This window comes from Podarcis tiliguerta, assembly GCF_965153285.1.
Source record: "Podarcis tiliguerta genome assembly, chromosome: 12".
NCBI classification, from domain to species: domain Eukaryota; kingdom Metazoa; phylum Chordata; class Lepidosauria; order Squamata; family Lacertidae; genus Podarcis; species Podarcis tiliguerta.
In genome coordinates this window covers 45707390-45734935 of record NC_139545.1, presented here as the reverse complement: position 1 = coordinate 45734935, position 27546 = coordinate 45707390, and the positions used below count along the sequence as shown (strand labels likewise).

General features: G+C 42.8%; 1 protein-coding gene across 7 annotated transcripts in view; it reads right to left on the bottom strand.

Moving 5' to 3' along the window:
• Positions 1-27546, bottom strand: part of DIP2C (disco interacting protein 2 homolog C) — a 293236-nt gene that overhangs the window by 67126 nt on the left and 198564 nt on the right. For 4 of the 7 annotated variants that reach the window (XM_083406057.1, XM_083406061.1, XM_083406058.1 and 1 more), the window contains 10 exons: positions 20915-21046; positions 20098-20217; positions 19552-19749; positions 16573-16664; positions 12554-12664; positions 5074-5151; positions 3021-3144; positions 2532-2641; positions 1297-1399; positions 328-392 (listed from right to left, as the gene is read on the bottom strand). In XM_083406057.1, coding sequence (XP_083262183.1) covers positions 328-392; positions 1297-1399; positions 2532-2641; positions 3021-3144; positions 5074-5151; positions 12554-12664; positions 16573-16664; positions 19552-19749; positions 20098-20217; positions 20915-21046 — 1133 coding nt within the window. The remainder of the gene's footprint in view (positions 1-327; positions 393-1296; positions 1400-2531; positions 2642-3020; positions 3145-5073; positions 5152-12553; positions 12665-16572; positions 16665-19551; positions 19750-20097; positions 20218-20914; positions 21047-27546) is intronic. The other 3 variants (XM_083406060.1, XM_083406059.1, XM_083406063.1) reach the window with 1 other exon arrangement.

The following is a 27546-nucleotide window of genomic DNA, read 5'->3' as shown; positions in this document are numbered from 1 at the left end:
CAAGGGTGAGTCAAAGAAAGTTCTGTTCTTTTTCCTTTTAGAACCTTCACGTTGAGAGGCAGTACATCTTCAAAGACCACATGTGAAGAACAAGAAGAGATGGAACTTTCCAGGCTGTCCACCATTGGAGAGACTTGTGGATTCAGAAGGTCTTTGGTTCACTCTTCTCGCCAACAATGATTTCTGCATCTACCAAGTTTCCTAATGTTTCAAAAATCCATCTAGCATCAGAAGGTAAATATTCAGAGAATGCTCTGACTTCCGATGGAAATGTAAAACACTCCATTCTCATTTTTAAACCATTACTTTAATGAGCAGTTATCTTACCGTAAGAATCCCATGCCATAATCCTACATCTTTCTTGAAATCTAATACGTTCACAATGGTTTCGGCTGCGTGACCAAAACAACAACAACAAAACAAGGTTAGTTACTGAGTGCGTAGCACAGTCTGCAAAAAAAAACCAAACAAAAAAACAGCCCGCTTTAAGAAGTGATTGTAATAAAATGTTGATGCAGAAAAAATGAGCTGCAGAACCATTTGAGATAAATCGTTACTGACTGATTGCTCTTGGCCAGACCATTTCTTCTTTCCCCTCCCACTCATGTTTTCATTTGCATTGCATGTCATAACCAATGGTTCACTTCAAAACAGGCCATATTCTAAAAGGTTGAGGAGTGGGACGATGTTGAAAACAAAGCAGTAAGAACGGCATATTAAAAAATAAAGACAAGTGAGATGCCACCAAGACTTTTTGGAACTGGGAAATACAAATTTCAAGAGGCTAGTGATCTGCCCTTAATGCGAGACAAGCACCGCAAACCATGGAATTCCTCTCCAACTGGGATTTTAATCTGAAGCAGAAATGGTATTCCACTCCACCAGTTCTCCCAGCTAGCCAACCCCAAGCGTTCTCTCGCTCTCATCACCTTCCAAAACCCTTTCCCTTCCATCTACTTACCTGGATAGTGTTGCTGTTATAGTGTCTACAAGTGGGAGGAAGAGCTCTTCCCCACCCCCACCTCTAGCCCTATGTAGCCCCTAGGAAATACAGCTTCTTCAAGGGCTACTGCAATGGCGGGAGATCTTGGAACCCAAATCAGATTGATCAAGAAATAGAATGAATTATTTATCCCATGGTTGGTGGGGGACGATGGTTTAGTCTGAGCCAATCCAATCACTACTAGGGCAGAGGAGGGTGTGGCTTTGTCATTATCATCTTCAAGAACTATTATGCTAGTTGCACAGAACCATGAAAAAAAAAGTTTGAGGAATTAAGAGACAATGCTGAAATACCTTCTGTGTATCCACATGCCTGTGTAAGAGCTTGGCAATGGGTCAGAAGTGCGATTCTCGTCACAGTAACCCCGAGAACACTTCCATCTTTGCATGTTTTGTACTGAAAGATAAATTTTTTCTCATCAAGATTCAGGGAACCACAAAAACTCAAGGACCTAAAGGGACGGGCATCTGAAAGCAGCCTGGAGGACGGCTCCATCCAGATTACAAGGCCCAAATCCTAAGGGCCTCCGTGGATTATGTGTGTCTGCCATGTTCATCATGCTAGCAAAGATACGTTGGGGAGGGATGTGCCTGTGTGATTGAGACAACAAAAAGGGCTCTCCTGTGAACTACAACTGCTTTCTGCTATTTGCCTCGGGGAAAGGATGGCTAATGTGTATAATAAAAAGGTGAGGCATTGCCTGCCCACCCTGTTCACTCAATGCAGGAGCAAGTCAGTGGCCCTGCAACACTAACTCAGCAAACAAATGATATGCCCCACCCTGCCCCCAGTTAAAAATGATTAATCAACCAGTATTCAGCCACCAAGATTTCAAACTTCCTCTGCCAGCTACCTGTTTCTTCATTCACATATACTGCAAATTCTCTACAAGTCTCCAGCCCTCCATTATCCCCACTCCCTAAAGAGCCAGACAAAGCCATTACAAAAACCTTCCTCATATCAATACGTTCTCAGGTTTGAACTGGCTGTAATGGCAGGAATGAGTCTGAGTGTTTAATTGATCACACCAGATCCCTGGAGCTCTTCAATCTGAAATTCTAGGAATATAAAGGTAAAGGTAAAGGTACCCCTGCCCGTACGGGCCAGTCTTGACAGACTCTAGGGTTGTGCGCTCATCTCACTCTAGAGGCTGGGAGCCAGCGCTGTCCGCAGACACTTCCGGGTCACGTGGCCAGCGTGACGAAGCTGCTCTGGCGAACCAGCACCAGAGCAGCACACAGAACGCCGTTTACCTTCCCGCTATAAAGCGATAGCTATTTATCTACTTGCACTTAAGGGTGCTTTCGAACTGCTAGGTGGGCAGGAGCTGGGACCGAACGACGGGAGCTCACCCCGCTGCGGGGATTTGAACCGCCGACCATGCGATCGGCAAGTCCTAGGCGCTGAGGTTTTACCCACAGCGCCACCCGCGTCCCTGACTCTAGGAATATAGAAAAGCGATTTATAACATGTAGGCCCATCTTTGTCTGCACTGACTTTTAGTAGCTCTCCAAAGACCTGGACTCACCTCAATGTAAGCTGTGTCATTGTTTGCATCTTTGATATGTGGGAACCAGTCTCGAGGAGGTTTCGATAGGTGTTTCGATTCTGTGACAAACCATAGCAGCTTTGGCCAGCCTTAGAAGTAAACACAAAGTGTTGCTTTTATTTTATTTTGAAAGCATTAATTGACCATAATGTTTTTTTTTAAAAAAATAATGGTACTTAATAAAAATGTTTAAAACGAAGCATCCTTATGCCATATCAAAACTTGTGGTATGAAAACTAGCTCATCTAGCACAGGGATGGGGAATCTGTGCCCCCCCCCAGATGTTGTTGGACATTCCTGCCCATTAGCCATGCTAGTTGGAGCTGCTGGGAGAAGAAACACCATCTTGGTCTTTTATTCTGTCTGACGCCTGAAAATTAATGCAGCTCTCTACACTTCCTCTTCTTCACTATGCGGTGTACATGCAATCAGGCGTACAGTACTGTGACTTAGCAATAGCAAGCCTACCTTTAAATTGTGGTATTTCCCCTGTAGGGCTCTTAGGCAGTCCTTTGTGGCATGCATCGCTAGTCAAGGCCACCGTCACACCACAGCTTCCGAGCAAGAAGCCTATCTGCTGGCTTCCTGCGTCCTGGTTGAAGACAAAGCGAGAAAGAAACCACGGAAGTAAATCACTGCAAGAGCAGTAATGGAAAAGGCTGCTTCAGAACACATTTATGCAAAAGGCATTTGCTTTACCTAGCCAACCAAACGCTTTTGAAAAGACATCTACCGCGACAGTCTGAGCAGGACTCTTTGCGTTCCGCGCATCCGCATTTCTATGACAAGGGCCAAGGATGCCGCATTCCGAGAAATCTCACCTTACTTCAAGAAACAAATCTGGAGGACCACAGCATTTCTAGCACTTGGGGCCAAGGCTTCGGGACAGTTTTTTTGTGAACCTTGCAGAAGCTTGTGGCAGGGAAGGGGAAAGGCACAACCAGGTTCAGGCAGAATAATCATGCACAGGTATTATTAGCAAGGTCGCTTTCCTGTCTACTTAGCAGGTAAGGCGGATTTTCCTCCGTCTCCCATACTGTGAGAACTCAGGACCACCCAAATCAAAATTGATCCAGCGGCAAGTTCGAATCAGGCAAGCGAAAGCACAATACATGACATTCGCTGCCGGAGGATGTGGTGATGGCCGCTGGGCTCGACATCTTTAAAATAAGAGGGGAGGGGTGAGAAAAAATTCATGGTGGAAATGCCTCTGAGAGGAGGAGTTTGGATTTGATATCCCGCTTTATCACTACCCTAAGGAGTCTCAAAGCGGCTAACATTCTCCTCACTCTGTGAGGTGAGTGAGGCTGAGAGACTTCAGAGAAGTGTGACTAGCCCAAGGTCACCCAGCAGCTGCTTGTGGAGGAGCAGGGCCACAAACCCAGTTCACCAGATTACGAGTCTACTGCTCTTAACCACTACACCACACTGGCTCGTGTTCAGAGATTCTGGGGATAAACAATGGTGGAGGGTTGTTGCCTTTGTGCTCTACTTGTGGGTTTTTCAGAGGAACCTGGCTGGTCATTGCTGGAACCAGATGGCTAGAATAGAGGGACCCTTGGCCTTCTTCAGCTTTTATGTACGTAATTCACACCAGGCACAATTTCCACAATGGATTTTTTTTTTGGGGGGGGGGGGAGTGGGATGGGGTTGGAATTGGAGTTTACATAACCCCAAGTAACAAATAAACCTAACAGCCACTGCATGCTTCACCTTTCCCCCCCACCTCTTCTGCCTTTGATCATACACCGAATATATCTTGGGGGGAAACTAGTACCAAAGGATAGTTACAATGGTTACAAACTAGTGCTCCCTCAGTTCTATCAAGGCTTCCGTGTTTCAATGCGCGCAGGCAGTCAACATAGTAAAAGCAACCCAAAATGTGCATATGAAGTTCCTGGATATACCCCATGCATCTGTTGAAGTCGTACCAGCCAACAACCAAACACCATATATATATATAAATATATATTAAAAAGCAATAGTTCTCTAGGCAGAGAAGGAATTGAAAACAGAATAGAGAATTTTGCAGTGCGAACTAAATATCATGATGTTCTCGAAAACAAAACAAAGAAATTATGCATTGGGGAACTGAAGCAAACAAGAGAAAAGGGGAAACTTTGAGGCTTTTGAGAAAAGTCGTACATAAAAAGTAAAGCTTTTAGACATAGATCTGTGTTTTCCACAATAGGTCCAATTCAAGTATCTTTTTGTTTTTTAATGTATCATTACGCCGAATAAAAAAGCAATCAAACCGAGGTAACGACATGCATCACGCCCCAAAGCTTAGCACCAGTATTTTCATACCCAGGTTTGAGAAAATGTTTTGTTACAAAGATGGGTTTGCGTATGCTGATTTTTTGAATGGCATGGTGGATGAGAAACTGGTATATAATAGATTTGTATAACCTTTTCAAAGTTCAGACATCCAACAAGTTGTCAATTTTATTTATTCGCATTTTCTGTTTGTTACAATAATTATTAGAGATTTATTTCCAGCTTGGCAAAGTTAAAGACATACTTTTGCAAGAAAAGTCTTCAGAAATGAGCTCTCATTTGGTTTGGCTTCTATGAAAATCCAGACAGAAGGAGGAGTCCCCTTGTTAAGATAAATAGAAAGAGACAAGAGGATGAAATCATGCCATTTTGGGGAATAACTCTCTGCATGCTGCACTATCATTAGCCAGAGGAATATCTGAACTAGCCAGGCCCTGGCAAATTTACAAAAGTTTAAAAGGTGTTAACAAATGCATATATTAATATTAATAATATATCAATACGCTAATGTGTAGCATATATACATATATTAATAAATTATGCAGATATGCTGAAAATGAATTCTGAATTATCCTGTGATCAATGCTTTCAGCCTACCACTAACTTCCCCCCTTTTGTTATTTCCAGAAAATGTAGTTCTTTTCTCCTTCAATGTAATTAAACCTAGTTGCCAGTGTCATCATCTACAAGCCACATCAGTGGTTATTAAGACCCAGATTAGGCACTCAAATTTCGATTAATAATGGTCCAAGACTGACTCACAAACCTACTATGATTCGTTTCCTGACTTATTCCAAGGCAAGTTAAAATATATGATTTTAGGTTCATACCAATTGCCCGAAGTCCGTTTCAAAGCAGCGATCTAGCTACTGTTAAACCCAGCTTTAATCACTTGGGCCTTTCAGTCAATCTGCCACTTGGGCACAAAGCTCAGTGTGGGGCCCAAATGGAATTGTTTCCATTTGCACATGACCCACAATATCCACTTTGGGCAATCTAGCATACAGAGGCTCTCAACAGATGCTACAGATACAAATCTCCATTAAGGCTCATTTGGAACAGTAACTACCACCAGAGTTTAATGGTGTTATTTGCGCTGAAGACCTTTCAGTGCAGATATCCACACACTCTAATAGCCACTCTGCCCATAGCCGGGTTTAACAACCAAAAAGGCAAAGTGACTTTTCCCACAGTCATGTCTTCTCTATCACTTTTGTCAACAGAGCCCATGGAAGCTCATGGAAGGTCCCGGACATACACAGGAGTTTATGCCAACCACTGGCCAACTACACTAGAGTCATTTGTCATTGACTTTCCTGAAAGTCAAGAAATGCTGTGAATTTGCAGTGCCTACCAGACTCAGGGAGGGAGAGGAGAAAGAGAAGAAGAGCAACTCTAGCGAATACAAACCAGTAAGAAGATTTGTTGTACCTCATCTTCGGAAGACTTGGGATTACAGATGAAAAATACAGGTTGACACTACACAGACACAAGTATCCCTATATAGAAGGAGAAGGTGAAGGAAAAGGAGAGCCCCACATACTATGTAGGTTTATCATCTAAAATATATATATTTGTGTCATGTTCGTGTGACTCGGGTTTTCATAAATTCTGTTCAGGAGCTCTTGGGGCTTCCTTGGACCCTTCTCCATCAGAAAGTGAGCAACACACTGAAGAAAACCGTAAGATGGCTTGTGTGCCTTTGTGCCAACACACAGAACATACCAGCAAACATACGAATGAATCAGCTGAATTAACAGATTTCAAAGCAACTGAATAGTCTGGTTTAACTCGCTCACATGTAGTGGGGCCTAAGACATTTTCTATTATTCTAAAGTAATGGGGGACGGGACCTGTGGGTCTCCAGATATTGTTGGACTGCAGACTCCTATCATCCCTAACCACTGGGCCTGCTGGCTGGGTCTGATGGGAGTTGGAAGTCTAGCCACATCTCCCTACCCCTCTCCTAAAAGGAACTGGTTTCCTGGCAAAACCAACGAACAAGTAAAATTCATTCATTGTAAAAACACTGTGGACCAGACTCCTACTATGCCAAGAAATTCAAGAGTAAATGTATTAAGGCAAAACGGGTAGCGTAGGAAAGGAAGTAAGGACAAAGCAGAGGCCCAGGGAAAAGAAGGTGATCTTGTAGGGACACCTGGAGAACTATGAGAAGATGAGGAAGCAAGCAGATACAAGGAGGGAAGCAGAAAGCCTACGTCAAGAGGACTACAGGAGCCAAAGACTAAATTACTGTGTTTCAAGTAGCATTTGCACTTGCCATCCACACCAGAAAGAGCACGGGAGTGCCTTCACCTGATTATCTGATTCGTTTCCCTGGATTTTACACCCTCCACCCTACCCTAAGCTCCTGTTCAAGGAAGCTGCCATCTGTGGATACGCTGTTATTTGTTCATGCACAGTGGCAGCTGGAACTGTACTAGCCTCAGCTTAACCACGGCTTGTGTTTTCAAATTAGATGGCAACTGATTTGAGGGAGGAAACGCATCAAAAACGAACATTTCTCAAGAAATTACAGGGTGCATATGGATTGTGGCTAACATCATGTGTACTCAAGATTAACATACAAGCAGTAGAAACTGGAGCTGGGGTAACTGGCAATGTGTACACAGCCTGAGATAAAGAAAGATGTGGCAAAGGCATTGGGAAACAGGGAAGAAAAGCTGAAATCGGCTTTTGCCAACCATGTGAGCTACAGCTCATACACTTGGCCACATTCCCCAGCTCGGGTTTTTGTGCATAAGGAAGGCATCACATTAGTATGCAGACACCGTTGTTGGAAGAGGAGTTCCATACAAGTGGCATGAAACCTGTTATGTATGCCAAAGGGACATAGTGCTTGTTGAACCTCTTGAGCTCCTGTAGCATTCTTGCTTTAGTGGCTCATCAGTGCAAGCTATCTAAGACATAGTACGTAGCATTAAGTTGTTTCTTTAAAAGCCTTGCTTCGTTCTTGCCTATTTTCCTGCTACACAACACAACAAAATCACCACATTGTGCAAACCTTTCCTTCAAGCACAATTAATCCCTAAAGGCACAAGAGAATAATTACTGTATTTTTCGCTCTATAAGACGCACCAGACCACAAGACCCACCTAGTTTTTGGAGGAGGAAAACAAGGAAAAAAATATTCTGAATCTCAGAAGCCAGAACAGCAAGAGGGATTGCTGCACAGTGGAAGCAACAATCCCTCTTGCTGTTCTGGCTTCTGTGATAGCTGTGCAGCCTGCATTCGCTCCATAAGACGCACACACATTTCCCCTTACTTTTTACGGGGGGGGGGGTGAGTCTTATAGAGCAAAAAATACGGTAAACAGAGTTCACATTGGTCAAGCCCACGTGAGATTTTCCACACATTTCACTCACTTCAAGTCATGCTGTCTATCTACCTGCCTGCCTAATGCCTTCTGCCACTACACTGTTGCATCAGTCCACGCAGAGCCTGCCTGCCATATTTGTTTTATTTGCAACTCTATATTTTATGTGCAACCTCCAAAATGTGCAAGGCTCCATTTGCTGAAGGAATGCTACAGAGAGATCCAATAATTGAAAAGAACAATATAGTAGCTGAGTCTTTGGTTATGATAAGCCTCCAATCAAAGTCAGAGAGAAATTTGCAATTGACTAACGACAGGACCTTTTTCCTGGGGTGAAGTGCAATTTTCACCAGCTCCTGCTGTATATAAACAAGTTCAGGCAATAACCAGTCACACAGATTACTACAACTAAAAACTTCAATTCATTGTCAAAACCAGAGTCTAAGGTAGTTGCTTTTGTATTTTCCTATATCAAAATACACAATTACCTCAAGTTCCATTCTTCATTATTTTTTGTGACAGAGCGATATCCGTTTCCAAAGCAGTCTTGGCAAGGTTTAAGCCAACTGTCTAAAGTCTTCCAGTTACTTTTTGCAAAATTTCAACAGACCAGGTAAGAATAAGACACAGAATTATTCTGGCACTTTTTTGTTTAGCTGCCTTTTCAGTTTTCCACAAAGGAGAACCCAATGACAATCTTGGGGGGCCAGATCTCAAATACAGAACAGAGGACATGCATATTATATTGGAGGGGGGAGGAAGAGAAGAGACGAAAGTCTGGAAAGTGCTGTTTCACCTGTCATTTTGCAGAAGTGCCTAGAGAAACATCCTTGTAGAAATTCTCCTTCTGCGTAATACTCTAAGACCCTGATCCCAAAGCTATGATGAATCTAGTAACCATAAACATGCATGTGAAAAGACCAGCATGAGTCAGAAGAGTCCATCTGTACCTTAAAATACACCTGAGCCCATTGGAGGACTCTCTTCACCCCAGCAAAAGCAAGTTATTCTGACCCAGTTAAGTTTCATCAACCCCACTCCAACTCTGTACATGTGTTCATGGTAAATTTCCTACAGGGCCACATAATCATCAGGTTGCCTCTCACATCAACACACAGGAAACTAGAACTTCACTCTGAAACACTCATTTTTTTTAGCACTGTAGGCCTCACAATTCAGCATTAGTCAGTATAAATTGCAACATAAGAAAAGCAAGGAAAGAACCTGGATATTAAAATAGTGCTGATATAATGCAATATGAATCAATGGATGTGTTCACACATTAAGATTAAGCCCCAAATCCTGGCCTAGCACAGTTAACAAGGAACTAGGAAAGTGCTGGTGCACATTGTCCCATCATTCGTGCTTTGATTCTCCCTTGGTGTAAGCAGGATTAACAAAACAGGGAGCAATGGCTTCCTGGTATGCCTGAATCCAGGATCATTTCTTGTTGCTCCTCAACAATTTGCAATTTGTAAGCCAAAAATGAACCATGGCTTAGGGCTGGCTAATAAGTGCAGCTTATTAGAGAGCAACAGACCATAGGTTTGGAAGTAATGGGAAATTAAGGCTTCCAGGTCTGTTTATCCTGCTTATGTCAGGAGTGAAGTGGGAACAGTTGGACAGCATGCTCCATTTGCTATGTGACGGTCCTTCAAATTACTGAATGGGGCTTTCATTCTTAGCAGTCAGTCTCTTCTCCAGGCTGAACATACCCAACTCCATTAATCTTTCCTCATAGGACTTGGTCTCCAGAACCCTTGCCATTGGGACACCTTTTATTTTTTCAATAACTTCTGCCAAGAAAGGGGTCAGTTCTCTAGGTAAAGTCTGACCAAAGCAGAATACAATAAGACCAATGGTTCTTGCCATCAGGATGCTATATTTATGTAGAAGCAACCTAGAGAATTACATTAGCCTTCTTAGCCTCTGTATCACACTCCTGACTCATGTTTAGCTCAAAGTCAACTAAAATGCCTTGATCTCTCTTTTTCTTGGCACATACTGCTGTCAAGCCGTGCATCACACATCTTGCATTTGTGCATCTGATTCTCCCTACCTAAGTTATTCAACTCATTTGGTTATTTTTGATCCAGTTTTCCATCCTGTCAACATCATCTTGGATACTGGCTCTGTCTTCTAATGTATTAGCTACACCACCCAGTTTGGTGCCACCTGTAAATTTGATGAGCATCCCCTCCACTCCTTCATCCAAGTTATTCATTAAAAAATACATATTAAGTAAGACCAGGCTCACGAGAGAACAATGCACTTTTCCGTTTTCCACTTCTCTGAAGTGTGACAAAAAGCCACTGATGAGCACTCTTCTGGAATGGTCCATCAACCAATTACATATCCACCTATCAGTAGCATCAGCCAGCAGACATTTTTACCAGCCTGCCAACAATAATATTGTGGGGGACCCTTGTTGAACATTTTACTGAAATGCTACACCCACAGCATACCTCTACCAGGCTAGTAACTAGAGATAAGGTCAGTCTGGCAAGCTTTGTTCTTAAGAGACCCAGGCGGGCTCTCTGTAATTAGATGGGGTTTTTTTCTAAATTTATTTAGACTGGCTGCTTTTTGATTTGTCACCAAATCTTTTTGAGCATTGGCCTCAACAGTCACCAGCTGCCTGGCCCCCGCTGTTTCAGATGGGGACAACGTTTAGCCATGTCTAGTCTTGCAGCAATTAACCTGTTCTCCAAGAAGTATCAAAAACTAATATGGACAGTAGTTTGGTGAACACATCCACAAGTTTCTTCAGTATTCATGAATATAATTCTCCCAGCCCTGAAGACTTGAATTTATTTAGAACAGCTAGGTGCTCATTCAATCTCTTTACCTATCTTGGGCTGTAATGCCTTCTCCTGCTCTGCCATGTTGAGCACAGTTTCCATTGTAAGAGGAGATTGAGGCAAAGAAAGAGTTAAGCAGTTTTCTCCACCACCTAAGAGTTTTGATGTTATGCTCTATAGCCAAGATGCCTAAACCCAATACCTCCTAAGAATGAATACACTGGAAAATGTTTTTTGCCCCAAAGCATCATTTGCACCACTTGCTCAAAGCCAATCATGAGATCTGAGTCCATCAACCTACAACCATGAAAGACTGAACAAACACTTAGACCTGTCAGCACTATTTTAATGCCATTTGAGTTAACTCTGTCAAGTCCCCAGTCCTATGAAGTGCCACTAGCAGGATTCCAATGATTGCTTGAGTGCTGTCCAAGACCCCAACAATCTTAATTTTTCATATGAAACCCAAGTGGAGCTTGTAACTATTGCTTAGACATCTCTGGATTTACAATAAAAATAATCAGGCTTTTGGATTCTTAGGTCTATAGTATGAGCAGAGGCTGAAAGCTTCTCAGCCCAAGTGTAAACTTAGCTCCATTTGGATTAGTGTAGAACTTTGCAGCCATTAGTTTAAGATCATCCATCTCCAACAGGATTTCAACTAATTTAGCTTTCGTGCAGAGGATTCTTAGCCTGTTTTCATGATTCTATGTGCAACTGGAGCCTTTATTTCTGTGCATAGAAACCACCTTATTATTTTGGAAATTCAGTCCTGGTGTGGAATGCTGGGCACTGCGAAAGTGAAAGAAGACTCTCTGCAATTGAAATCCCCAAAACCGACAGTAAGGAAATACTTTAATTTGCCAAACAGCAGGTCAAAAAATAGTGAGCAAGCTGAGAAGCTCTCTAGAACTCTCTAGCAGCCTGACTTTTAAGCAAAATTGGGGGATTGGTACTGTATAGGAAATCTAGCAAATTCCTAGTTATGATGGATTTTGTATTTTCAAAAATGGGGCAACCGGTCATTGTAGGTTTCTTCATACCAGAATCCCTAGAATACCCTAATCTAGTAAGTCTGCTTCATCTTCCTAAACTGCATCTTGTCACAGCAGATTTGATGGCTTTAACAGCAACCTAGTTCCTGCTGCTCCCTGTCCACACATAACAGCCAGCCTGATGAAGCGTACTGGGACAACTTGAAAGCTTGCTTGTTATATGGACATTTTGGTATCATAAGCCTATGGCTCTACTATAGACTTTTTCTTTTGGGTCAACACGGCTTCCTTTCCTATCTGTGTGTCTCCAAGGAAGTCTTCAATGCTCACTTTACTCTTGTTATCTGTTGCACTCAACAGCCTGCAGCCACTTCCAACCCAAAATCAAAATGTAAAATCTAGAAGACACCCAGCAGAGCTAAGAAAGAATAACTGGAGCATGTTTAGGAGGGTGACCTTTCATAAAAAAATAAGTTACATAAGGATTCCATTTTATCCCAAAACGCATGACCTACTCAGACGGGCATGTCATTTGGCAATTTGTTCTGACAGCAATTGTAACAAAGACAACAAGAAACCGTTTCTCTTACCTTTCTGGTAAGTGGCACTTCAATAGGTACAGGGACAACTTCTGCAAGCAGGCAGCCATAAAATGCTACCATAAAAGCAGCAGGGTCATTATTGGGAAATACTAGTGCTACCTGCAAAAGAGGAGGGAAAGGAATTAAACAGAGATTCCCAACACATTTTTCAACCTTTAGATAATGCACAAGAAACATTTCATGTGTATGACACACAACTTCACTTTGGTGTTTTAGTTTTTGAGAGGAAGCCTCTCTAGAGTGATCGATATCAAAAACACAAAGAGAGAAGGGTGGAGGAGATAGGATTTCATAAAGTCAAACCAATTCTTCTTACAAGAACGTTTCTTTGATATCTTTGGCTTAGGTGCATAAGCTATACTTTAAAGGTGTAAACTGCTCTGATGGTACGCTTCCAAACAGTTTCATTCAAGGTCAATAATATAACTCGAGACAGAAGATACACACACACACCCTCATTTCAACAGACCCTCTTCCAAAAATAATGAAAGGGGGAAAGCATCTACTTTTAAACCCACCATGGTTTCAACTAATACCTGCATTATGCTTTCATTTTGATCATTTGCCAAAGGTCAAATCGATAAACTCTCTGCCTGCCTACAATGACTCGTAGAGAATGCTATTTCTTTGTTGAAAATCACATTTCTAATCAAGCTCATGCAAAAGGAACGCACCTCCCACCCCCCACCCCCCAGCATTTTCCCAATTACAATTTACATTCACAATTTTGCCCTCTCTCCTTTCTGGATGTCTCCATTGGGGACCAGGGATAGTGAAGAGATGCTCTCAAAATGGTAGCATGGTATTTAAGGCATTGACTTCAGACAGAGCCTTGACAAAGTCTGAGCTCCTCCACATGTGCTGCATGACCTTCCTCTTAGTGCCCAAGGCTCAGGTGCATGCATGTTTGCATGTTGAAGCTGTCCACCTCCTCGTCTTCGCCACGAACAAAAAGCCGCATGTCAGGAAAGGAGTCTGCATGGCCTGACTTGGCGCCATTATCATTGCCTTTAAAAAGGCAGGTGAGGGAGCAAGAGATCATGCAAACTGGGCGATGGTGCCTATGCGTGGGAAATTTAGTTTTGGAAATTCCGTAAAATAAAAGCAAGCTTTATATCACTAGGGGAACCTTGGATACCTTTTAATGTTTTGGTATATGTATGTTATAACCTGCCCTTAGTCCCCAGGATATAATGAAGTAAAAATAAAAATTTAAAAAAATCCAGTTCCACTGTAACACCCGGTAATCCTCATCAAAGGAAATGCACAGAGCGGGGGGAAACCTAGCTGTGCTGTCATCCTCATGGCTTCCCTTGTCTTACTCTCTCTGGGAGCTGCTTCAGCCCACTACTGCTATGGCTTAGAGACTTAAACACTGTCATAAATCAAGACGAAAGATTCCGTAGACCCGTCTTGGCTAAATGCCAAAGCAGAGAGTGATTTAAATTCAACATCTGCCCACAGTTCTCTTTAGTTTAATTCTTTATGATTACTTATGAACACAAAAATGAGGAAATAATTTATTTTCTGTAGGGCTCGAACCAGCTTCCCCAGCCCCCCACCAGCCCACTTGTCAAGTACAAGGGCAGCATTCTGAAGTTAAGTAGCTTAAAGGGTAGTAGAAGAAGAGGAAGAAAAATCCCCGTACCTATGCCATAACTGGGGATAAAGTTGCAAGAGACTACAGGGGGGAGGGCAAAACCAATGGGATTAAGGAGACTCCTCAGAGCTTAAAACTCTTCCTTTCACTATTTTGGGAGGGCTCTCTTTGCACAATGCCAATCACTTGCCCAACTTCCATCAGCGAAAGCTTAGCAGTACCACCAATGTTCCAGCTTTGTTGAATGGAGCCATTTAGAAAAATGCTCTCAAGCTGGGAGGCAGGGACTCTGTGTGCACAGAAATTTAGCATATTGCTGTTAGTCGCTTGCTTTGAATGTATGCGGGTGTTTTTGTTGTTTTTTTTCTATTTAGAAGGCAGCTTGCCCCAACCTACAGGAAACAGGGACTTTTTTAAAAAAAATAAGCACGTTCAGTAACAGAGAATTTTCTATACGGAGTAATGAGCGTTCTTGTGCAAATTTGGGCTGAAGAAACAGATGTACAGAGACTTAAGGCTTCTTATGCACAGGAAGTGAGACTTTGGAGATCCCAGGACAATGTGCTTTCATATTTTGCCCTAGGCTTGATGTGATCAGGGCAGCTACCTGCAGAACTCCTTAAAAAACCCAGCAATTGGCACTACCATCATGAACTACAATCTCCTCAAAGGCAACCAATGCAGAGAGTACCTCTCAGTACTGTTTCCCCTACAGTATTTTTTTTTTTTACTTTGCATTTATTGCCATAAGTAGTTTTTTCATCAGGATGATGCACATAGGATAAGAGAATTGTCTGTATCCGTGTGGGTGCATGTTTAGGAGCAGCTTCAAATGTGTCTGATGACTGGTCCAATTTTGGCACTGACACGGGCTGTGTGTTTGTGTGGCAGTTCATGCTCAGAGGCCTTCAGGAATGTGCAGGAGATGGAAACCAAAACAGTGACGGACACCAGCAAGGGATAGGAAGCAAGCAACAGAGGTGGTGTCACGTGGGAAAATGGAAAGCAAATATTGGATGCTGAGGTCAGACAATGACAGGCAAATGAGCAGCGAGTATAAACTGAGAGAAAATCAAGTTGGCAATACAGGGGCAGTGAAAACTCACTTGAAGGAAGCCAAATCTTACAAGTATTTAGCAGAAACAGGCAAAAATGGACTTTAGACAGGGATATTGTGAGTTCAACTGTCTTCAAGTGAGCCTCTTGGTTTTTCAGGATCGTCTCGCTGTTTTATTGGGCAGGGGGAGACTGGATATTTATTGTATGGGTATATCAGAGAATTTTGCTAAAAGGAAGTAAGTGCAGCGTACGAGCCTAGCTGGCAACATTATACAAAAAGTGCGCTCACATCACAATATGCAAAACCAAGGCAAATGTGCAAAATGTCCCCTCCCCACCCCACGTATTTTATTTAATAACGCAGACATGTTTGTTTGCTTCTGCATTGAAGCAGGGAAATGTAAGGAATCTAAAGATTATGTATTAAGAAAAGGATTTCCATGAAGGAGATCCTAAAGGGGGGAGGGAAGAAGAATGGTCCTAAAGGAATTTAAAGAAGCATGTTGTGTGCAGAGTATATGCCTCCCCTCGGCATTAAGGAAACATGAAAAACTGTCCCCATTTTTTTTTAACTGAGGCAAGTGTGTGCCTCACACTCCTGAGAGAAGCTCTGGAACTCAGTAGCCAACATGGAGACTCCTAGATGTTGTTGAGGTAAAACTCCCACATTTCCTGACCACAGCCTATGCTGATGGGAGGTGAAATCCAGTAGCAACCAGTGGATTCCACATTAGGTACTGTGGACTGTGACCCACCCAGTCATTGTAGAGTTGAACGGAAATGATGAGGACAGGCCTAAAAGTTATAAAACGCATCTCCTGGCACCCCCAACCCCAAAGTAGCTATGCTCTTATGCCAACTTTCCCTACTTTCAAGTAGGATTTTGTTTCTTTAACCAGTTTTGCTTAGTATCTTATTAATTATCTAGCAGCATTCCTTAGTTCAAGCCTGGTCTCTTCACAAGGCCGTCATTGTTTTGGGGTCTCCAATATACACAGCCCCATTACCAAAATTAATTTCATCCGCATGATAAACACTCTTCATATAGGGAAGCCTTTGTGTCACAGAGTAGCTTGTTTGAGAGAAAAGAGAGGAAGGAATTTTTTTCTGACCATACACAGACTTCTGAGGTAAATTTTCTGCAACCAGCCAACCATTAGTGAGCAATAGGACACAATCGTTTAGACGTGTGACACAGAACTAAAACACGGACAGTTGACTGATCTGCTCCAAGGTTAGAAGATTCACTATGTACCCAAACTCAAATACATAGCTTTCACCTCCATGTGTCTTTCGATGTCAAACGTGACATACTATTAAGGCTTGCAATGAAAGCAGAGGCACTTACCCTGTCTCCTGGCCGTACCATTGGTTCTTGCTTCGTGCCCAACTTATGTAGTATGTTGTATGCGACTTTCATACTACGGGTCCAAAGTTTGCCTATTCACAAAACAACTGTGTGTAAGTATTCCCATTAAGATGGGGCTGTACAGTTTCATTCCAAAATGATTCAAAACACACCTTGTGCACCCATTTGCCGAAAGCCTTTATTGTTCTCCAACGGAGAAATGTGCAACATACCACAAACACTGTACTTCCTGCTAGAATATCACAGAATGATCACTCCAATCCTCAAGCTAAACTTGATAGTAAAGAGGACAGGTACAGAACAAGTGTGTAGCTGAGAAGATGGAAACTGGTGAACCATAACTTCACTACCATTTTAATTGTAATTCAATTTAATTTTATAGCCAAGTGGAAACTTCCATTTATATTATGGAACTGAAGCGGGAGAACTATGCAACTGCTGTCTTGTCAGCACAAGTGAGTCAGTTCAGTTTCAGTGTGCCTGGCCCGGTTAATTATTTTGTTCTCAGCCGCTTTCCTGTTGGCAAGCCGTATCGTGGCTACTTATGAAGGGCAAAATTAATGGGGATTTTTCCTGAGCAAGCTGTTCTGAAAATTGGGTAAGAGCATGGCTTGCGTAGAGGAAAATGTTCTTCTGTGGCTGTGCCAATACAAGTTCAAGAGGTAAAACGTTGGGCCCAGATTCAATTGCGGCCATAACCAAGGCATTAGTCACCTTTAGTCTGGATCAATGTCATGAAGCCTACTGAGAACATTCATACAGGTCATTTCCACTTCCTACAAAATGCCAAAATCTTTCCCCACCAAATGTGATTGTTTCCAGGCGGTGCATTTCATAATGAAGCCTATGGCTACAGAAGGTTAACAATGGAATGCTTCTAAAATAAATAAATAAAGCCAAACATTTGCAAGCAGAATTTAGGGAAGAAGAAATGCTGAGTTCCTCTTAACTTTACTGAATTAAATTGTATGCACAGCATGAGGAAACAGAAATGCCCCTGAGGCGAGACCATCTCAAGAGAGGACAAAGCTCTTTACACGAAACAGTTTTGGTACATGTTCTTGCTTCAGAACAAGATGGGCAGACAGTCAAGGACCTCCTCCGAGAAATATTAGGGAGCCATGTCCCTGAGATGCTTGTTTTCTAAATGTGTGTTCCCTATGTAGTGTACCTCAAACAAAAGATATTCCATTTGAGTTGTCAACACTGTTCTTTTTCAAAATGTCTAGACTGGCTCTAAGCAACTTTTAGTAATTTTAATTGGAATTTATGGGTGTTTAGAAACATTGGGAGCTGCCGTATACTATGTCAGACTACTGGGTCCAGGCAGCTCAGTACTGTCCACACTGGCTGGCAGCAGACTGCCAGGAATTCAGCCACAGAGCTTCAGCCCTTCCTCTACTTAAGCACTGCGGGCTAAGGAAGTTTCACACTTTCTCTTAGCAGAGCCAAGCAAAGCGATAGCATGTTGCAGATTACTAGCTCTTACTTAGATGCAATTCAGTGAGTTCTGAAAACCCAAGCTTGCTCTTGGCATCATTTACCTGAAGAGAGCAGGCCCCACCCCTAGTATGTATATAGGGGAAACATACTGTTTTCCATCTGATCCCAAGTAGCCCTACTTTCAAACTGTTAAGTCTGCCGGACTTCTTAAAAAGCAGAGGTTGACTAAGGTGCTTTTGCATCATTTGGCACAAAGCCTTCTGGCCAGGTCATTTCCTCACTAGTGCCTTATCACAAATGTGTTAAGTGTAAAGGCTGCCCCGAGTAGCGCTTGTGGGCAGACAGGTGTGCCAGCGGAAAAGCAAACTACAAAATTAGCTCCTGTATAATGTACAGTAGGATTGTCACCACCACACGGCACCAACTCAGCCACAGCAAACCGGAATACTCTTACCAAACCTATGTACAGCAGTTCCACGTTTGCCAAAAGACAGCTGCAAATAATCGTCAATGGTTGTTTTTTTTTTCAGTATCAAAACAAACACAACAGCTTATTGATATGGCCTGCATCATATGACTCTTGTGACGTTGGTTCCAATTCCATTAGCATTAAATAAGGAATGACCAGGTTGCCACGCCTAGAAGAGGACATGGCTTGGGCGAGGATTTGCCCCTGCTACCAAGTGCCAAGAGGATGGGCCCAAGAGTAGCCCAACTCACACTGTACAAGCAAAATGTGCTGCGCTGAGGTCCGTAGCAGCCTCTGCAAAACTGTAACTGCACAGGCGGCTACGGAGTATGTATTTCAGACAGATAATTGTACATTTGAGTAAAGGCAGAAGGAATTACTTCAGGGATAATGCGCACATTAGTCTCACTAATTATTTCTGTGCTGGTATGCGTATGCAAACACATTGTGTGGAGAGTATGCAGTGCATATGGCTCACTGCTTCTTGAACCCTTGCAATGGTTTGAAATTTGAATTTTTATATCAATTATTTCACTCACAACACTCAAGACCTTTGCACATCTTCAGGGATGGGAAGTCTTTGCAGGGTAACATGCATTTCAATAAAATACAACAAAAGAAAACCAGCCAACCTTAGATATTAATAAGGACATCTCTATAAGGAATCAGACTAATATCCTAGCCCTGTGCTTTAACGCCAATTGACACAGGCTCTCCAGAATCTCTCAAGGAGATTCTACCCCACTCCCCAATCATTGCAACTAGCAAGCCTGTTAAGTGGGGAGTTCTGGATTTAGCATAGGGCTTCACAAAGTCAAAGTATGCCCCCCTCCAATGAACTACATACTTTCCCATCAGCTCTACTCCCTCAGATAAATGTTTAAGTACATAGCCTCAAAAAACCCCACAATAGTTATATATATATATATAGGACCTAAGGAAGTATAAGATGCATATTTCATAATGATCAAAGAGGAAAACACAGAGTTCTACTTTCTTAACTTGGGGAATGGGGAGTGGGCAAGGAAATTTAAAAGGTTGCTGACCGTAAGTGAGAATATATAGTGGTTTTCCATTGGTGTCCATAGTGGTTAGACAAGGAGCTTTCGGGGAAATGGTTCCCCATCGTTGCAATGCTGCTTCAAGAGATGGAGGCCAATTCGTAACCACGCCCAGCTGTTCTCCACGCATCGCCAACATCTGCGCTCCCTCTGGCTTTGGTTGGTTTGGGTCTGGCTGTTGAACTTACAGTTGTAAGAGAGCGTTACTTCATGTTTCTTAATGCCATGCTTTATTATGCCTATTGCTAAGTCAACATCTGCTTTTGAGAAATCAAATGATGTACATGCAATGTGAAACAACTCTTTCCTGGTTTCTGATCTTCTTCTGTACACCTCCCATACTCTACCCTGCAACCACACTGCTCCTTTCTCAAACACACACACCAGGCTGGCGGATCAAATGAATAAAAGGATTATGCAATTAAAATCTGAGTTCAGAATCCAAGCACAGAATCCAAGCACACACAAAATGAACAGTACTTTTACAAACCCAGTACAAAATACTTGGTCAGGGGAGTCAAACTATTTTACCTTCTAATAATTCTTCAAAGTCATCTACAAAGAACTCTCGTAACGGGGGCCGTTTGGGTCGTTTTAAGGTGTTGACTAACTGCTGAATTTTTGCCGACACTCTGCTGCTTACGGGAACTCCTGCAGAAAAGAAAATTGACATAAGTTTTCAAGCAGCAAGCATGCCTTCCAGTTCCAAGCAGACGAGAAAAGCATATCAACCTGAAGGCAAATTCAAATAGTCAGGTTGGCTAGTTGTACACCCCTGACAGTTTGTTAGCTATGGACTGGACAAAGTTCCAAGATGAGCAGCATCTGTGCAAAATGGCGAATAGCCTTTTTGCTGCCATGACCTTTATACCTGGGAACTGCTGGCCATGGGTTACAAGAGTGGTCAAGCCAAGGTCCACTGTCACTGGACATCTAAAATCATATATGCCTCCCAGTGTAGATATAAACCTGCTTTGGCTTTAGGTATATAGGTATTGTCTGCCTTTTTAAAAATCCTATTAATTGGTCCAGGAAGAAAATTCCAACACCTCTAACATGTAAGCAATTTCACTAACTAGCTATAGTGGGTACTCTTATGAAACAACTTGTTCTTTTCCTGAGTTTTTTCACGTCTCTGGGGTTCTCCTTCCAGTACCTAAAAACACACCGAACACAGACATTTCACACTTTCTTCTCTTTCCTGGTCATCTTCTTGGCAGAAATGTGAACTCACCCAAACTTTTTTTTTTTGGGGGGGGGGGGATATTCTCATTAAATGGCCTATTTAGCCAAACATTCCCTCCTGTGGTTCATGCACTCCTACATCATTTTTACAAGCCATAATTACCATCGCCAGTTTCCATAAGTTCAGCATTTCCATATTTTGGTGCCACCCTCGATGTTGAACCTTGTGGTCTTTCTACTTGTATTGAGTGTTCTGAGGTGTAAGTGGTAACATCTGGAGGTGCGGAATGGTTTTCTGAGGAAATAAATTCAAACCTTTTAATAATCTCTTCACATACTTTTGAGTAAAGTTGTCTTATCACACAATCCAAACATCCATTCCGTAAAGTTAACACTTTTGTAACATGCTGTACCCATTAATACACTTTTGCATTTAATGTAGAACCAAAGTTTCAGGAATTCAGATGAAAATAGTCTCACTTAAAGAAGAAGAAGAAGAAAAAGAGTTTGGATTTGATATCCCGCTTTATCACTACCTGAAGGAGTCTCAAAGCAGCTAACATTCTCCTTTCCCTTCCTCCCCCACAACAAACACTCTGTGAGGTGAGTGGGGCTGAGAGACTTCAGAGAAGTGTGACTGGCCCAAGGTCACCCAGCAGCTGCATGTGGAGGAGCGGGGAAGCGAACCCGGTTCACCAGATTACGAGTCTACCACTCTTAACCACTACACCACACTGGCCCATAAGAACGCAAGGAGAGCCCTGATAGATTGCACCAAAGGCCCATCTAGTCTCTTCCGTTCTTCCAGTGGACAACCGGGTGCCTCTGGGAATCCCACAAGCAAGACCTGAGAGCGACAGCACTCTCCAGCTCATGGTGCACAAGTGATGCACACAAGCTGCACAAGAGTCTGTAGCCACGCAAAAGAAGCATGTTCCTCGAATTGAAAGTGGGATAAACATTAAACTAAAAATAATTTCAGGTTCCCATACTTTAAGATGCATTAGTTATTTGTTAGACTGGAAGAAGCTGGGGCATAGGAGAGAACCAGCCATCTAAAATTAAAACTTGAATATGTTGTTGTTGTTTTAAAAAAAGCTCTATTACATGGCGAACAGCTTCTGAAACCAAGGATAGCTGCAAAAAGAGTTTGTGATATGACCCGGTGGTGGTGGTGGTGGTCAGAGGGGATGTGTTCAGAGTAACACAACAACTGAGTGCACATCTGATGACGTGGACTCTAGTCCATGTGCCATAGTAAACTGGTTAAGTACTTAAGGTGACAGAAGACTCTTGTTCTTACATTTTACTGAGTAATACCTTTCGTGTCGGCTTAAGACTCTAATTTCTAGGCACACATAGGAGTAAGTTCTTACTTTCTCCTCCTCCTACTTAGGAGGAAGTTCTGCTGGAATCACTGGGGCTCACTTCCATACGAACAAGGGCAGGTTGCAGCCATAGTTTCACAGTTTGATTTCATTTTAAATAAAAAAAAATGTGTTAGGCTAGGTAGGACAACATAAACAGATTTGGTCATCTGTACGCTTTAGTTGAGATTCCTGCATTGCAGGGGGTTGGACTAGAGGACCTCTGTGAGGTGCCTTCCACCTTGATATCTTACGACTTTTGCCATCGTCCTACAGGTGTGCGACTTCTAACGAATTGTGTGGACCGAGAGCATCAGGCTCGCCACTAGCCTATTTTTAGACGCAGTTGCTATTTTGATTCTTTCTCAACAGCACAGGCTGCATTTCCAGAAGCCAGCATGACTTGGTGAGTGACCTGCCTTGTGACGTTTGTTAAACAATTCGCAAGCTAATCCTCTCCTTTCACAGCTCAGTAACCCACCATTGCTTTCCCAATTTATTTTTTCCCCTCGGCCGCTTTTCGGCTTGCACTCACTCTCTGCGCCGTCTTTTTTTGAATCGTGCATAGCTACAGGAGGCAGGAAGCGACACCATCTCATGCTTAAACAAGTTTCCTATTCAGAAGGCTAAGCGATCAAAAGTGCCATCCCATCAAGAAGGAATGGTGCCATGCCCCTAAGCCATACTGAAACCATTAGGAATAATTGCCATTGAGTTTAACCAAGGCATAGATTTCTAAAAAGGAATACATGCTCCATTATCTATAGATTCAAGACGTCAGCGCTCAAAGGAATCAAGTCGTTGCAGGGAGACCATCTCTAGTTCAAGCTAATCACACCATTCCTTCCCTTTGCCAGCATTGCTGGTGACCCAGATCATGGGCGGTGGGGACAACAACACATAAAACAAGCAATCGTTCTTTTCTTCAACCACATTATGATTCCTATAATTATTTGGCATGGGCTTCTCACTTCCAATTGCCTTGTGCAATTTTTGTTTGGTTGGCTGCCTAGAGAATACCAAAGGAGAGGCAAGATATAAACATTCAAAGCAATGAGGCAAAAATCATGGGATTAAGACACGTCTGCCCACTCAGTACAATATATTCCAAGGCATCCGTGATCCAACACAATTCACACAGAGGTGAATTCAGATGTAACAGGGCAAGATGGGAAACGTCCTGCAATAGCGATCTACAGATGCCTACTGAGAAAATAGCTAGAGTGGAATCAACTGGAGGAAGATTCCGCAATCATCCTTTGCATCGTGAGTGGGTGCATTTAGCCTGAATACCTATTTGAGGTTATTTCCGGGTTATTTCTTGTTACAATCTTTAAGAGCCATCTTTGGAAGAAGAGTAGCTTGATTCAAAAACATGAGGAGCACTTCAAAGTGCACATGAATGGAATGACTGTACAAGATACCTGAAATATTTTCCTGCAAGTATGTGAGCTTCAGCTATCTATGTACAGCGACAAATTGCCTTTGTACATTGATGATGAATTGCTCTTTAACTCCCAGGTTTGTGAAGAATAAGAAACTATGCCTAAGCCAGATTAAGGTGGTTGGGGGTCCAGATGCAGTTCCCAAAATATGTGTCCCTTCTCTCCCCCCCCCCCCAAAAGGCACACGTGATATAAGGTACTAGAAAATACATCTTGTGATATCATAAAAACTAACAAACCTATTATGGTATAAGCATTTGTGGACTACAAAGTATTCTGAACTTGTACATCTCTCAGAAAACAAACAAGCTAAAAACTGTTTGCCAACCTTGATGGGAAAAGAAAGAAAGAAAATACCCCAAGCCTGTGGAATTTCACATTTTAAACTCAATGACTTTATTGTTGATTTGCTCATTTCCCACCACCCGCACTAATACAGTTCCAGAGCTTCGATCAGTTTTAACCTGGCCTGAGTTTTAGATGCAGAAGTTCCGACGGTGTTCAACTGTGAGCTTAGACGTGCTCTGCTGAGTGAGCTTGGGTTAATATGCACTGGGCACTGATTCCTAAGAGGAGTTGTCATAACCCTGTAGTCACTAGGAGGAAGGGTCCGTGGAAAGCAGAACAATTTGCTTCCATTAAAAAAAAATGATCAGGCCAGAATTCTATGGGAAACCAGCAAAAAGGATTAAAGCACTTTACCCTCCTGTGGTTTCAAGCAACAGGTATTCAGAAGCATTGCTGCGTCCAGCTGTGAAGCTAGAGAGTAGTCATCAAGCCTAGTAGGCACAGTCACTATTTTTTCCCCTAATTGCTCTGTTAAAGAAATAAAACAAAAAAAAGCCTTCTCCTATTTTCCAATGTTCTGCCCCAACAGCAAAATTACTGAGGTAACCAACAGGATTTTTTTAACGCTATACTCACTCTCATGCTCTAATTTACAATTTGATTGTGTCAAAATTATTATTTGAATTTATACCCCCTCTTTTATAAAATAACTTTAAACCAAATTCTTGCTGGCATCCATTTGTCTCAGGAGACGATGGTAGAAACAGTGCAAGCTGCTCAGTTCTGTACTGATAATGATCCCTTCACCATGAACCTTCCCCCCAGTTTCCTCACAAGGAAGCCAAGTCTGCAACCCTGTGCTTTCTTACCCTGTGCTTTCTTACACAGAGAGATTTCCTTCTGAGTAGACCTATATACTACTGTCCTGCGAGTTAACTATACAGCAAATTCTTAACGAGTACCTGGACTTCAGCTCATGTAGAGGTGGCATGTGCCCATTGCAACTGGCAAAGCAAAAGGCTAGGCAGATAGCTGAGTGACAGTGATATCCCTTGGACTGTTTGTAAGAAGGCAGGTAGGGGGCAGCTGCAGGAAGGCTGAGCTAAGTGAGGCAGTGCCCCATTCACCCAAATGGACCAGCATCCCCTGGACATGTCTAAGCCTCCTTGCAATATTTAGCAAGTCTCTGGATCTATGGAAATTCTAAAGGCTAGAAAACAATTTTTATAGTCAAAACAATGCACTTGTCAATCAGACTTCACTCATTGGCTAAAGACACTAAAAGGTGGGAGCAACTAGATCTGCTTATCCTACAGAAATTGCTTAGAAGGTTGTCTGCACAGTTTGCTCCAACTTTACTTCTAGGAAGGAGAGTACCTTACTTTAAAATAAAATTAAATTAAAGGCTGCAGGCATGGACCATGCTGCCTATAAAAAGCTACGTGGAATTGCCTTCTGTTCTTCCCAATCCATGGTAGGATGAACAAGAGGGACTTCTACTCGAAACCATTCCTTAGTAGCAGTTTGTTGGCAGGGCAACCAGCTACAAAGCTTGGAAGAAGTGATGAAGTTAGCCAAGTGGTTCAGTGCCACCGTCAACCATGATGTAGCTGGAAGAATGACTGGAACTCATCCCTCCTTCTGAACTGTGACTTTTCGCAAGGGTCAAGCTTCTGAACAGCAGGAGGAATACCGAATGCAAACTTCCCCATCTGCACCTGTTCACTGCAACTCTTGGACTACACAAAAAATGTGGTGGTGGGCGAGAATGCATATTGCATATTGCGTCTGTCACTGAAATTGTGTCTTGCGTGTTTTGCATATCGGAAAGAGAAAATTAACTCTGCAAATGTATGCACTGCCTAAATGGCTTTAAGATGACATACCAGATCCAAAATAAAAGTCATTTAGAGAGGGTAGCCGCCAAGCTATGCCGAGGACTCAACCTCCGCTACGAGAGCTCAGCAGGCCCATTAACTAAAATTAAGTTGTTTCAGAAGAAAAATGACTCTGATCAACATATGTTGATGATAAATATAGGAACAGTGACAGCTGTAAGACTTCAAAGTACATCTTCCCTTCACAAGCATATTCATTTGCATTGCCCCATATCCCGGTCCCTTTCAATAAATTCAATCTGCAAGCCCACAAGTTCAAACAGCTGCTCTCCAACAAGAACTACAGACATTTCTGCCACCGGATCAAAATGGTCTGCATCATTTTACTAGGGGAATAAGTTACGATTCGCTGCAGAATTAAATTAAAATACTTCAATTGCGTCTTGCTTCTGTTTGGTTGCCAATCAGGCTCTCATTTCATGTCAGGCCTGAGTGATGCAAGGAGGGAGGATGAAGAAAGATGATTAATTTGCCACGTGGCAGGTACTTTAGATGAGCAGATTAGGAGAAGTGTGGTGCAGCAGCAACTGGGTCAAAAGGGGTATATTGTAGGGGTATACAGTGGTGCCTCGCAAGACGAAATTAATTCGTTCCGTGAGTTTTTTCGTTGAGCGAGTTTTTTCGTCTTGCGAAGCACCACTGCAGTTAAACACTAACAACGGCGGGGAGGGGCGGGGAGAAGCAGGGCAGCTGCCGCAGCCGGTACCTCGGACTCACCCGCACCTTGTGGCCACTGCGCAACGCAGCTGCTGGAGGGCGGCGGGGCTCAGGAGCACGACTCTGGCTGCAACGCTGGCTGCTGGCGGCAACGGCTCTCTGAGAGGAGCGTGTGAGGGGGATGGGCAGCGGCACGAGGCACTAACCGTCAGCCGGAAGGTGGGAGGGAGCCGGAGGAGCCGTCAGCGGGAAGGTGGAAGGGAGCCGGAGGAGCGGGGAAGCGAGCGTGCGTGCGTGCAGTGACCGTCGCCATGACAGGAGAGGCAGGGCTGTTTCGTCTAGCAAAGCAAGCCCTTAGGAAAATCCGTCTTGCGAAGCACCTCAGAAAACGAAAAACCCTTTCGTCTAGCAAGTTTTTCGTCTTCCGAGGTATTCGTCTTGCGGGGTACCACTGTATTGTATTTAGATACAATAAAGTCACCAAAGTAATTTGCAACTAAAAATACTCATATAGGAGAATAGTTAGGCCACTGGGAATGGTGAAATTTAAATGTCGTTTCATTCAAATGATCAATTTTTTGGGGGGGAGGGGTAAAAAAGAAGAAGTTGTCCTCAATTCATAGGACAGAGTTCCTACCTTCAGTGGAGTTACACGATTCAACCATTGTGCACATGAAAAAAATAAAGTAAGAATCCAGCCAACTTCTGAGCCAGCCAAAAGGTGTTCTGGTGTCTGCCAGCTCTAGAATTCTTTGAGGAGCGTAGCCACCTTTCCATTACCAAAAATAAACACTGATGGGAACTGGGAATTCCCTTTTTAATTCCAGTTACTAGAACAAAGCATTACTCGCAGTCTAAAATTAGCTCATTTAAAGAAACAAGGTTTGATCATCCAATACTTTCTTCTTTATGCAATGGCACTTCCATAATTTAGCTTTTCCAATGGTCACTAACTACCAAAAGTGTTACATTCGTTGCTCTGTTAAAATTCCAAGCATTCCCATTAATTGGCTTCAACTTCTGTGTTTTTGACCATGTCATCTGTTTTTTAATCAGCCTGCACTCTTTCATTTGTACAACAAATCCCACCACTCTTCCCAGTCTCCAGACCAAGGTGCGTACAGTGGGCACCACCCAGTA